This window comes from Rhinoraja longicauda, chromosome 4 (genome assembly GCF_053455715.1).
Source record: "Rhinoraja longicauda isolate Sanriku21f chromosome 4, sRhiLon1.1, whole genome shotgun sequence".
Lineage (NCBI taxonomy): Eukaryota > Metazoa > Chordata > Chondrichthyes > Rajiformes > Arhynchobatidae > Rhinoraja > Rhinoraja longicauda.
In genome coordinates this window covers 84,637,285-84,651,772 of record NC_135956.1, presented here as the reverse complement: position 1 = coordinate 84,651,772, position 14,488 = coordinate 84,637,285, and the positions used below count along the sequence as shown (strand labels likewise).

Here is a 14,488-nt window from a genome sequence, read left to right as displayed (position 1 = left end):
CTAAAATACAAACATCCTCAAGATGTTCCTGGATGGATACGTTTGCTTTCAATGGATGTTAAATGAAAAACTAAAAACACGCACCTGGATCTCTGCAATACACCCAGTTAGTTTATCACAAATCAATGCCTCAGTCACAGAAAGGGAAATGAATTAAGCCAAAAGTTTAGTACTCTTTTTGCATTTGTTTTATTTCGAGGTTCAACCGATGACACAAGTATATGAGGTATTCATAAAAAGACTACCAACATGCTTGAAATAAATAAGAAAATTTGCAGAAAGCTCAAGTGCGTATGGAAATAATTGGGTAATTAATGATGCACATTATCACCTCCACAAAACAGACTGTGGATCAAATCTGGCAAGGATTACGGTAAAAGGAGGAATTTGGGTAATGCATTAGAGAAATGTCTGAATCAATACAAATCAGCCATATGAAAAGAAAAATATAGTACCATTCCATAACCTGTTAGCTTTATTGATTAAACAGATAAATTAAACTAAAAAAGTAAATATATTGAGTAGATTTAGCCAATCACAGAAAAAAAAATGATTTCAGAATAAAGTTAACAGTGGAACAACAGATGAAGAAAGACAATAGACCAGGTTGGACCAATCCAAAGAGATTTTGTTGTTTTAAATAGGATTATGAATAGAATCTCATAAAAATAGAGTCATCACCTTGAATATGTTTTCTGGGCATGAAGATGTATTACCATCTTGGGCAGATGGGCCAAACGCAAAGCATTAGGGTTCAGATTATTCATGACTCTATTTGCAACAAACTGCAGCTTTAGCAGAGGGTGACTATATTATAACTGAGACAGGATTAAAAAAACTCCCAAAGCTTTTTATACCAAGAGGATAAAACTAGAGGATAATGAGGGAGAAGGTAGGATTGCTCAAGGATAAAGGAGGGAATTTGTGTTTGGAGTCTGGAGATGTAGGTGAGGTACTAAACAAATACTTTGCATCTGTATTCACCAAGCAAGACATGGAGGACAGTGAGATCAATGTGAACAAAATTAATATGCAAGAACAGTTTGAGATTACAGAGGGGGTGGTTTTTGGACTTTTGAAAACATTAAGGTGGATAAATCCCCGAGGATCTAATGGGATATACCTGATATACAATTAATAGAATGACCCTTAACAGCATCAATGTAGAGGGAGACCTTGGGGTCCTAGTCCATAACTATCTACCAGTGTTGCCACTTTCAGGAAGAGTGGTAAAGGCAGCATATGGTATGTTTGCTTTCAAAGGTCAGGACATCGAGTATAAGAATCAGGAAGTTATGATGCATTTTTATTAAATGGTTAAGCTGCAAGTGAGAATTGTGTCCACTTCTGGTTGCCCCATTATAAGATGCGGAGGCTTTGGAAAGAATATAGGCGAGGTTTACCAGAATTATGTCGCATTAGGGGGTATTAGCCACAAGGAGAGGTCAGTCAAACTTGGAATTGTTTTCTCTGGAACATCGGAGGTTGCAGGGAGACCCGATAGAAGTATGAGAAATTATGAGAGACATTGATAGGGTAGACAGTCAGAATCGTTTAGCAGGATGGAAAAATCAAATACTAGAGGGCATAGCTTAAAGTTGAGAAGGGCAAAGCTTAAAAGACATGTGCAGGGTAAGTAAGGTCTTATACAAAGCGGGTGGCGAGTGCTGGGGATGGTGGTGGTTGAAGCAGAAACGTTAGTGGGATTTAAAAGACTTTTGGATAGGCACATGGATATGCAGGGAATGTACTAAAGGTAGACACAAAATGCTGGAGTAACTCAGCGGGACAATCAGCACCCAAAAGGTCACCCATTCCTTCTCTCCAGAGATGCTGCCTATACCACTGAGTTACTCCAGCATTTTGTGTTTACCTTCAATTTAAACCAGCATCTGCAGTTCTTTCCCACACAGGAAATGTATTACATGGGTTATGTGGACAAATCTTTTGTTTGTTTGTTTGTTTGTTTTTATGTCTTGTTTGCTCTGTAAAGCGTCTTTGAGTATCTTGATAAGCGCTATATAAAATAAATGTATTATTATTATTATTATTATTATGTGCAGGTAAATAAGTGATGGTCTAGGCATCACATTCGGCACAGACATTGTGGGTCAAAGGACCTGTCCTGTGCTGTACTGTTCTAACATAATTTGTATTTTAACAAAAAGGGCAGTGAAATCGCTGTGGGCCAGGGGCTACAACGTGAACCACAACAGCCGCATCAACTGCACGGTGTGGCAGCTGGCGACGAAGGGCTCGCTGGCGCATACCAGCAGCATTGGCGCCTATTTTTAAGGTGAAACTACACAAAATGCTGGAATAACTCAGCACATTGAATTAGTCTTAAGAAGGGTCCCGATCCAAATCGTCAACCTATCCATGTTCTGCAGAGATGTTGCTTGATCCACTGAGTTACTCCAGCACCTTGTGTCATTGTGTATTAAGCACCATCTGTATTTATTTGCTTCTACCTAGTTTTAGGGTGATTCTGACTTGCACAAAATCTCACTTACACAAGGGTTTACAGATCGAAACCCTTACATATGTTGGGGAGTGTCTGTACATTCCCAAAGTGCAACACCTCACACTTGTCTGGATCAAACGCGATCTGTAGTATAAGAAAATAACTGCAGATGCTGGTACAAATCGATTTATTCACAAAATGCTGGAGTAACTCAGCAGGTCAGGCAGCATCTCGGGAGAGAAGGAATGGGTGACGTTTCGGGTCGAGACCCTTCTTCAGACAGATCTGCCTCTTCTCCATCCAAATCTGCAACTAATCTATGTTTCCTCTGATAGCCTTTTTCATTGTCCACAACTCCAGCAATTTTTGTGTCATCTACAAATTTACTAACCAACCCATCCACATTTTCATCAAAAAGCATTTACATATATCAAACAACAGAGATCCCCTCACTGATAGCTGCAGAGCATCACTGGTGACTGATCTCCAAGCCAGAATGACATCCTTTCAGCTTCATGATATTTTTCTACGCTATCCGTAATCTCGATTCCCTTATATCTAGAAATCCTATTGATCTCCGTTATCCATGAACTAAACTGAGCCGCTACAACTGTTTAATATAAAGAATTCCAACAATTCACCACCCTCTCGGTGAAGAAGTTGCTCCTCATCTCAGTCCTAAGCAGACAGTCCCGGTTGGACTTTTCAACCATCCGAGACACCCTCCTTGCACCTTATCCCATTATAATTTTATAAAAGAGTCCTTGGATCCCCTCTCGTTTTTCTAAATCTCCAGAAAATAAAGTCCTCATCTACTTGCCGGCTCCCAAATTCGCAAAATCAACTACCTTGAGATTGGTCTGCTGATTCTCCATTGCATTCTCTTTAAGGCAAGATAATCATTGTTGGGCAATGAGAGCAAATCTGTTCAGTACTTCAGCTGCAGTCTCAACAAGGCATTGCACAAGTGCAATTAAGACTACCTTACTTCTGTATTCAAAGCCTCTCAAATAAAAACTTATCATTTGCTTTCCTGATGCTGTATCTGCATGTTGGCCATAAATGATTTATGTACGTGCACACCTCGGTCCTGTTGAATATCAACCCCACCCAATCAGCCACCATTTACAATCACATTATTTTCTCATGCTTTAATATTTTTCCACATTGTATTCCATCTGCCATGTACTCATCTTCTTACTCAACTTGTTTCTTAGCCTTCAGCCGCTTTACACATTCTCCTCCATCCTAACAATTTCATATTGTTTAGTATCATCAGCAAACTTGAACTGTAACATTTACCTCAAATTGTCCCCCCCCCCTCCCCATCCTACTCTTTGTTTACTGTCCCACAACCAATTTTCAATCCACAAATAAGGGAGAAATTACAAACACCGGTTTCCAATTATTTATTATTTTCATATCCTCAAACACCACCAGAATAGTAATTAAACATAATTTCCCTTGCACACATTTATACTGGGTCTGCTCAAGCATGTTATTATTTCCACGTGTTTTGTATTTATATCCTTCATGGTCAATTCCAGCATTCTCCCTACTATTGATGTTAAGTTAGCAGGTCAGCAATTACCGGGTGGCGCCAGCAATGGCTGCCTCATCCACAGTCTGTCTGTCTGTCCCTTCCTTCTTTGTTGTTTTAATAGTATGTGTTAAATGCATGTTTTAGAGTTCTTTAGCTTGTTTTATGTGGGGGTTGGGGGGAGGGGGATTGGGGGAAACTTTTTAAATCTCTTACCTCGACGGAGATGCGATTTTTTTCCGTATCGTATCTCCGTCCATACTGCGGCCTAACATCGTGGAGTTGGCTGCCACTTGCTGGAGATCGATTTGGGAGCTCCAACCTGCGGGAACCTGCGGACTTTAACATCATGGAGCTCAAGGTCCCTGATTAGAGACCGACTTCGGGAGCTTCGATCGCCCCAACCGCACGAGAATAAAGAGGGAAGATTGGACTTTATTGCCTTCCATCACAGTGAGGAATCCGGTGTGGTGGATATTTATGTTAACTTTTATGTAGCTGTGTGTCTTGTTGCTTTTTTTTTAGTATGGCTATATAGTAATTCATATATCACTGTACCTCAATTGGCACACGTGATAATAAAAGACCTTTGAAACCTAACCCTAACCTTTAAAATAGCAGGGTCATTATTAGTACCTTTCAATTCACAGGAATATATTTCCAGATTCTACTGAATTTTGTTAGACGATAACCAGAGCTTCCACTATCGCCATAGCCAGCAACTTTAAAACTCCAGGATGTTAATCATTGGCTCCTTGAGGTTTATTAGCCTCCAAGTCTGGCACATTTTTAATTACTATTTTTTCCAAAAGACATTGGTCTGGATTTGACATAATAACAATGTTCTTTAGGAAGTACATTGAAGCCTATTTTCTATATCTAAAAATCATGCAGTCCTTTGTTGTCTGATTTACTTTCCCTTTCAATGATACTTTGGTGTAAGACACAACATTGGAATACATGGCACTGACACATATCACAGTGTTGTATTGCGTACAGTTTTGGTCTCTTAATGTGAGGAAAGACATTCTTGCCATAGAGGGAGTACAGAGAAGGTTCACCAGATTGTATCCTGGGATGGCAGGACTTTCATATGAAGAAAGACTGGATAGACTCGGCTTGTACTCGCTGGAATTTAGAAGATTGAGGGGGGATCTTATAGAAACTTACAAAATTCTTAAGGGGTTGGACAGGCTAGATGCAGGAAGATTGTTCCCGATGTTGGGGAAGTCCAGAACAAGGGGTCACAGTTTAAGGATAAGGGGGAAGTCTTTTAGGACCGAGATGAGAAAGTTTTTTTTCACACAGAGCGTGGTGAATCTGTGGAATTCTCTGCCACAGAAGGTAGTTGAGGCCAGTTCATTGGCTATATTTAAGAGGGAGTTAGATGTGGCCCTTGTGGCTAAAGGGATCGGGGGTATGGAGAGAAGGCAGGTACGGGATACTGAGTTGGATGATCAGCCATGATCATATTGAATGGCGGTGCAGGCTCGAAGGGCAAATGGCCTACTCCTGCACCTATTTTCTATGTTTCTATGTATTTACCCTCCAGATACCCGTGAAACAAGCCAGGAAAGATCAGGGTCCATAAGTGTAAAGATCAGGGTCCATTACTGCCAGCAATAAACATCAATTTACATTAAATCCCCATATTCAGATTTTAATTACATTGAGCAAAGAACAGTAAAACAAAGGAATAGGTCCTTCAGCCACAACATCTGTGCCGAACATGATGGCCAGTTAAACACATCTAATCTGCCGATACATGACCCATATCCCTCTATTCTGCGCACTGACATGTGCCACTGACATGTACAAAGCTTCTTAATGCCACTATCATATCTGCAATGCATTCCAGGCCCTCACCACTCTGTGTAAAAAAAAAAAAAGACTTGCCCCGCACATCTCCATAAAACCATCCTTCTTTCACCCTCTAATGTTGGGCATTCCCACCCTGGAATAAAGGTCCCGACTGTCTACCTATCTCTGTCTCTCATAGTTTTATATCCTTCGATCAAACAGCAACGTTCCAGAGAAAACAATCCAACTTTATCCAACCTCTCCTTGTAGCTGAAACCCTCTAATCCAGGCAGCATTCCGATAAACCTCCTCTGTACCCTCTCCAAACCCTCCACATCTTTCCAGTAATGGAATGACCTGAACTGCACACAATACTCATAGAAACATAGAAAATAGGTGCAGGAGGAGGGCATTTGGCCCTTCGCGCCAGCACCGCCATTCATTGTGATCATGGCTGAACATCCACAATCCCGTGCCTGCATTCTCCCCATATCCCTAGATTCCATTAGCCCCTAGAGCTCTATCTAACTCTCTCTTAAATCCATCCAGTGATTTGGCCTTCATTGCCCTCTGTGGCAGAGAATTCCACAAATTTCCAACTCTCTGGGTGAAAAGGTTCCGTCTCACCTCAGTTTTAAATGGCCTCCCCTTTATTCTAAGACATGGTTCTGGACCCGCCCAACATTGGGAACATTTTTCCTGCATCTAGCTTGTCCAGTCCTTTTATAATTTTATATATCTCTATAAGACCCCCTCTCATCCTTCTAAACTCCAGTGAATACAAGCCTAGTCTTTACAACCTTTCCTCATATGACAGTCCCACCAAATACACTCCAAATACAACCTAACCAAAGTCCTATAAAGCGACATCGTAGCTTCTTGACTCTTATATTCAATGCCCCTAACAATGGGGGCAAGCATACCATATGCCTTCTTTATCCACTTGCACTGCCACCTTTAGTGAGCAATGGATCTGGACTTCAAGATCATTCTGCATTTCAATGCTGTTTAGGGTCTTGCCATTAACTGCATAAATTCTCCTTACAATCAACCTCCCAAAGTGCAACACATGGCACTTGCTCAGGTTAAACTCCCAATCTGCCATTTCTCTGCCCATTTCTGCAGCTGATCAATATCCCGCTGCATCTTCTGACAGCATTCCTTAGTCTGCAATTTCTCACAATTTTGGTGTAATTTGCAAACTTACTCACCAACCTATCTACAAATATATATTATTGAAGATTTTAAAGAACAATTAAAATGTTTTTTTGTGTTTTACCTTTGTTTTATTTATTTCATAATTTCATCTTTCGCCCACCATCACCACCCTCAGATATTTCACAACCAGAATTTCAGAGCATATTTTATAATTCTAAATTACATTAAAACCAATAATTTGTTTACTCAGTGAGGGAATCTTTAATTTGATTTTTTTCAGCAGGCATGTTGTAATCTGCCCTGTTTACACAGATCCCCATGCAGAGCTCAATGTGCTGCATTTGATGCCAAATGACAATAAGCTACCCTTGGAAGCCCATAGTCGGTGGGCAGCTTTAAATCTCAGCCAGTGCTATGCTTTGTAATGACAGCAAAATATAACTGGACAATGTGGATTTTTTTATCTCCTGCTCATGACTATCTGGCTGACTAGCCTCAATAAATGCCATCATGTTAAAGTTAGGTTGAGGCTCGAATTTACTCGACACATTACTTACTTCGAAGCGATCTTAACAAATGTTAAGCTAGCCAATAATTTGGACAGGTCGAACAATCTATCTCAAATTTCCACATAATAAATGGGCGAATGAGTGGTAACTTCCATTTTACTGTGAGTTTTTTCAGAATAACATGCAATATTTTAGCTATAACAGAAACATGGCTGAGAAGGGCAGGACTGGCAGCTAAATATTCCAGCGTATGGAGATGCATGTAAGAGAAGAGAGAAGGTTGCTTTTTTGATCAGCGAGGTCATAACAGCAGTGCTCGAAGGAGATATTATTAGGGTATCTTCAAGTGCGGCTTAATTACATAGAAACATAGAAAATAGGTGCAGGAGGAGGCCATTCATTGTGATCATGGCTGATCATCCACAATCAGTAACCCGTGCCCAACTTCTCCCCATATCCCTTGATTCCACTAGCCCCCAGAGCTCTGTCTAACTCGCTCTTAAATTCATCCAGTGATTTGACCTCCACTGCCCTCTGTGGCAGAGAATTCCACAAATTCACAACTCGCTGGGTGAAAAAGTTCCTTTGCACCTCAGTTTTAAATGGCCTCCCCTTTATTCTAAGACTGTGGCCCCTGGTTCTGGGAACATTTTTCCTGCATCTAGCTTGTCCAGTCCTTTTATAAATCTCTATAAGATCCACTCTCATCCTTCTAAACGCCAGTGAATACAAGCTTAGTCTTTTCAATCTTTCCTCATATGACAGTCCCACCATCCCAGGGATCAATCTCGTGAACCTACGCTGCACTGCCTCAATTACAAGGATGCCCTTCCTCAAATTAGGAGACCAAAACTGTACACAATACTCCAGATGTGGTCTTACCAGGGCCCTATACAACTGCAGAAGAACTTCTTTACTCCTATACCGAAATCCTCTCATTATGAAGGCCAACATGCCAACAGCTCTCTTCACTGCCTGCTGTACCTGCACGCCAACTTTCAGTGACTGGTGTACAAGGACACCCAGGTCTCGCTGCACTTCCCCCTTACCTAGCCTGACACCATTGAGATAATAATCTGCCTCCTTGTTTTTGCCGCCAAAGTGGATAACCTCACATTTATCTACGTTATACTGCATCTGCCACGCATCTGCCCACTCACTCAACCTGTCCAGGTCACCCTGCAACCTCCTAACATCCTCTTCGCAGTTCACACTGCCACCCAGCTTCGCGTCATCTGCAAATTTGCTAGTGTCACTTCTAATTCCTTCATCCAAATCATTAATATATATGGTAAATAGTTGTGGCCCCAACACCGAGCCTTGCGGCACTCCACTCGCCACTGCCTGCCATTCTGAAAAGGTCCCGTTTACTCCTCCTCTTTGCTTCCTGTCTGCCAACCAATTCTCCATCCATGTCACCACTCTACCGCCAATACCATGTGCTCTAATTTTGCTCACCAATCTCCCGTGCGGGACCTTATCAAAGGTTTTCTGAAAGTCTAGATACACTACATCCACTGGTTCCCCTTCATCCATTTTACTTGTCACATCCTCAAAAAATTGTAGAATTTAGAAAAATAAGGGGGGGGGAAAAAAATCACTTTAGAGGGGATTGTGTTACAGGCCTGCCAGTTGTCATAGTCATCGAGCATGGAAACAGGTCCTTTGGGCCCACTTGTCCAGGCTGATCAGGTTGCCCCATCTCTGCAAGCTCCATTTACCCATGTTGGGCCCGTATCCCTTTAAACCTTTCCGATCCATTTATCTGTGCAAATGTCAAAATGTCTTTTGAATGTTGTTATTAGGTGGCTCGACTACTTCCTCTGGTAGTCTGGTGTATATATACCCACCACCCTGTGTGATAAAGTTGCTCCTTTGATTCCTATTGAATATTTTCTCTTTCATCTTAAAGCTATGCCTCTGGCTTTTGATTCCCCTAATCTGAGAAAAAGACTGCACATGCACCCCATCTATTCCCCTCATGATTTTATACAACTTAGATCATGCTTAGCCTCCCACGCTTCATGGAATAAAGTCTGAGAACGCACAAGCTTTCACAATAGCTCTGTCTCTCGAGTCCCAGCAACACTCTCGTAAATCTTTCCTGCTTAATGGAATTTTCCTACAGCGGCATGGCCAAAAATGAACAAGTGGGGGTAGTTATGTACAATTGTAACACAACATCCCAACTTCATTACTCCATTCCATGACTGATGGGTGGGAAAACTAGTGTGCCAATAGGGTTCTTCAGCACCCTTTCTACCTGTGACACCACTTTCAGGGAACTAGGTACATGTACTTGAATCTTCGGCTCTGCAACATTTTCCAAGGCCCTACTATTCATTGCAAAGGTCCTGTCCGGGTTTGATTTCCCAAAGTGCAACATCATACAGTTATCTGAATTAAACTCCATTAGCTATTCCTTAGCCTGGATGATCAAGATTGCGTTGTAATTCTTGATAGCCATCTCCACCGTTTACTATACCAACGATTTTACTGCTATCTGTAAGTTTACTACTAATGCCTTGTACATTCTCATCCAAATGGTTGATATCGATGGCAAACAGCATTGGGCCTAGCGTAGATCCCTGAGGCACACCACTAGTCACAGGCTTCCTATCTGAAAAAAGAGCATTCCACCACTACCCTCTGCTTCCTATCATGAAACACCTTTTAAATGTTGTTATACTACTTGCCGCAACTACTTCCCCAGGCATTCATTCCATGTTATCCATCACCTTCAGATTCCGATTAAATCTTCTCCCACTCACCTTAAACCTATATCATCTGGTGCCTCTACTCTGATTCCTCTACTCTGTATAAAAGACTTTATGCATTCACCCTAACTATTAACCCAATGATTTTATACACCTCTGCAAGATCACTCCTCAGCTTCCTGCGCTTCAAGGAATAAAGTCCTAGCCTGCCCAACCTCGCCCGACAGTTCTGACCCTACAGTTCCTGGAAACATCCACATAAATCTTGCCCGCATTCTTGCCAGCTTAACAACATACTGTGGCGGCTCCCAAGGGTCGGGCCATACTACTACCGACCCCTCGGCACGGGAATGGACCAGTCCAGGGAGGCGGTCCGGTACCATGTATATAAGGACAAGGTGTTCCTGCGCCGTGACGCCCACCGGACGCCACTCCAGAGGCCGTATGAGGGCCCGTACCGGGTGCTGGAGCATGGACAGACAACCCTTGTCTTGGACATGGGGGGCCAGCCGGAGGCCGTGTCAATTGACTGCCTGAAGCCGGCCCACTTAGACATCGACCAACCGGTGCGGGTTGCCCAGCCTCGGCCATGAGGTCGCCCACCCTTCCGGGACCCACCACCTGTCGCTCCAACTGTGCCTCCGCCGGCCCCTCTGTCGACCGATTACCATACGCGGTCCGGTCGGGTTGTGCGACCACCAGTGCCTTTCGTGCCTCCGGTTCTGGGGGGGGGTCCTGTGGCGGCTCCCAAGGGTCGGGCCATACTACCACCGACCCCTCGGCACGGGAATGGACCAGTCCAGGGAGGCGGTCCGGTACCATGTATATAAGGACAAGGTTTTGGGCGCGAAGCCATTCCGGCAGACTCGACCCGTCTGATAACCGAGGTATAATAAAACATAACGTCCCCGAAATACCTGGCTCCTTGCCTTTATTTCGGGCCTCTATCGACGCGCCACAATACTTCCTATAGAAGGGTAATCAAACCTGACACAATACTCCACATGCGGCCTCACTAACGTGTTGTACAACTGTAACAATAGCACCCCAACATCTATACTCAAAACTCTGTAGGCCAATGTACTGAAGATCTTATTGATCACCCTACCTACCTGTGACACCACTTTCAGGAACTGTGCCTGTACTTCTGGATTCCTCTGTTCTACACCACTGCCCTCGAGGCTTCGTTGTGGCTTGCCCCTATCTCATTTGTACAACTTTCTCCCCACCACGTCTTCAGACTAAAAAGAATCCCAACCCAAAACATTGTCCACAGACATTGCCTGACCTGCTGAGTTCTTCCGCCATGATTTGCTCAAGATTCCAGCATCTGCAATTTTTCGTGTCTCCATTGATTTTTTGTGCTCATGTCTTAGTTTTTAGAGCAAGGAACCAATACAATATCCTGTACCACCAGTACCCATCCACCACACAGCAGTTAATTTCGGGAACTAACTTTCTGGTCCTTGCTAGAATACAATGAATACTTTTCTATCCGAGAATATTTATATCATCCAAATAAACTGACCTCAATTTCCAAGTCAACGTTGTGTTTGAGGAGAAGCTTCAGGACATCCACATGTCCATTCTGGCTAGCTGCCTGCATTGCAGTGTGTCCTGCACACTGACCATTCACCTGCACGATTGAGAAAATAAAACATCATTCAAGTCAATAAACACTGTTCCATTGATATTCTAAATTAACACTTCTATCTTGGCAAATTTTCAACACAAATCGCACTGAGATATATATGTACAGCTCTAAAAGGAGCAGCTGAACGAACTGTTGAAAACTTGAAATTGAGAAATCCATTTCCTTGTCAAGTTATTTCTGGATAATGCAAAATTAGTATTTTATAAAATATTCAGAAAATGAATTTTAATATGGTCAATATAATCATTCAATGTCAGCAATGTCCTTCAAACAGTCATTAGTTTTATTACCAGTTAAAACCTTGTGAGCTTGACAGTATGAAACCTGCCAGTAAAAGAACTGCATTTTATCAACTGCAGTCACATCAGTCACCAGTGGGGTTATGGTTAAATGCCCCACTAGGAAATTTGTCCATGCAACAATCCAAGTTTATATCAGAGAACTGTAATTGCTGGATTTAATAACTTAGAGGCAAGGAATACAAATCTGAAAATGTACAAAAGCAGAGCCATTCGGAATACTGACTTGTCAATACACTATATAATTTTTTTTCCATCTTAATTTCTACAAAAATACATCAGTATGCTGGCAGAAATACACACACTGTAAGCACTCACATCAACATCTGGCCGTGCCATTATTTCTTCCACTTTTGCAACATCACCATTGGCTGCAGCTTTAACTAGTTCTTCATTGATGTCTCCCGATTCTTGTGTTTCAAATAGTTTTTTCAATAGTTGGGACAAACGCTCTGATGAAACAAAATATTGTGGATAAAATAATGAATCACAGCATTAAACCTCCACTCTAACCAAACAAACTTGTCAATTTCACTTGTTCACTTTCTCTTGACATAGTTCAAGAGTTGAAAATCAGCAGCTTGGGTGAGGATGACTTGCACCAGATAAAGGAAAAATGTTGCTCAAAGGCCAAGACTGGTAATAAATTGTGAGGTGTTATCAGTCAAATGCAGAATAGAGACTAAATGAGAACATCCATCACACTGGAACTCAGCAATCAAATACAGTAAACCAGTGTAGGTTGGGAAACAGACGACAATAGTATTGAAAGTAATGTGATCTTCCAGCTCTCCGCCTGTAGATACGTAGGCAATGACACATCAAGTACCCCACCTTGGTACTTCAAGCCTTCTGCTTCCATTGCCCAGTCAGCCAGGAAGCTCACCTGTCTAGGTTTCTCAAACTGATATACATACACCACTTAAATCTCAACTCAGCGTTATCTATTCCAAAAGGTAAAAGGGATCTCGAACCCAAGCAACCTTTCTTGTAACAAACTTTCTCGAGGTCAGGAGCATCCAAATAACTCGTGATCTCCTCCAATAACACCCCCCCCCCCCCAATCTCCCTGGTCCCCCCGGTCCAATCCCTCCCGACCTATGTCAAAAATACCTCACACGCCCTTCGTCTCTTTATTGACTTCCATTTTCCTGACCCTCGTTCCCTTATCTTTACTATGGGCGAAAAAACACATTGGAGGAACAGCAAACGTGGGTGGCACGGTGGCGCGGCAGTAGAGTTGTTGCCTTACAGCGAATGCAGCGCCGGACTCAGGTTCGATCCTGACTACGGGCGCCGTCTGTACGGAGTTTGTACGTTCTCCCCGTGACTTGCGTGGGTTTTCTCCGAGATCTTCGGTTTCCTCCCACACTCCAAAGACGTACAGGTATGTAGGTTAATTGACTGGGTAATATGTAAAAATTGCCCCTAGTGTGTGCAGGATAGTGTTAATGTGCAGGGATCGCTGGGCAGCGCGGACTCGGTGGGCTGAAGGGCCTGTTTCCGCGCTGTATCTCCAAATCTAAAAAAAAATCTAAAACACTTCATATTTAGCTTGGGCAGCTTACAACCCAGCGGTACAAATATGGATTTCTCTAACAGAGTAATCCTTGCATCCCCTCTCTCTCCTCCCCTCCCCCACCCTAGTCGTCGTACTAGTTTCACTGTCGTCCTGTTGAGTTTCATTGTCTATATAGTTGTCTATATAATTGTTGTTGTCACCTTGCCTGCATTCTACAACGGGCCGTTTCCTTGATCATTATTACTTTTTTGCATATCTTTCATTCATTCATTTGTTCTATATCTCTCCATATCACCGTCTATTTCTTGTTTCCCTTTCACCTGACTCTCAGTCTAAAGAAGGGTTTTGACCCAAAACATTGCATATTCCTTTTCTCCACAGATGCTGTCTGACCCGCTGAGTTGCTCCAGCTTTTTGTGTCTATCTCCCTTCTATACTCCAACTCATCATTACCCGTAATTCGTCCAACAATTTTGGTACCGTCGGTGAATTTAAAAATGGAATTGGAGCGGTGTCTGGTCGGCAAACCTCAACCATCTCAGATCCACTCCAAAACAATACTCACCATAAAACCATACCTCAACATGGTTCCTCCTTCACCTCCTCTGCTACAAGGAAAAGAAACCCAACCTGTCCTGTCTCTCCTTAAAACTTAACCATTGCATCACAGGAAACATCTGGTGAATCTCCTCTGCACCCTTCCCACACAATCACATCCTTCCTATCGTATGGTCACAAAAGACGCACACAGTCTTTAAGCTGTGGCCTAAACCTGCTGCACAAGGCTTTCATGCTATTCCCACAATTGACGTTCCGATTACTTGT

At 42.6% G+C, this 14,488-nt stretch overlaps 1 protein-coding gene across 1 annotated transcript in view; it reads right to left on the bottom strand.

The window, feature by feature from the left end:
- The window catches only part of mib1 (MIB E3 ubiquitin protein ligase 1), a 125,711-nt gene that overhangs the window by 69,664 nt on the left and 41,559 nt on the right, over positions 1 to 14,488 (bottom strand). Inside the window, exons 9-10 of the mRNA XM_078398243.1 lie at positions 12,460 to 12,593; positions 11,717 to 11,824 (exon numbers count right to left, since the gene is read on the bottom strand). Of these exons, the coding sequence (XP_078254369.1) occupies positions 11,717 to 11,824; positions 12,460 to 12,593 (242 nt within the window). The remainder of the gene's footprint in view (positions 1 to 11,716; positions 11,825 to 12,459; positions 12,594 to 14,488) is intronic.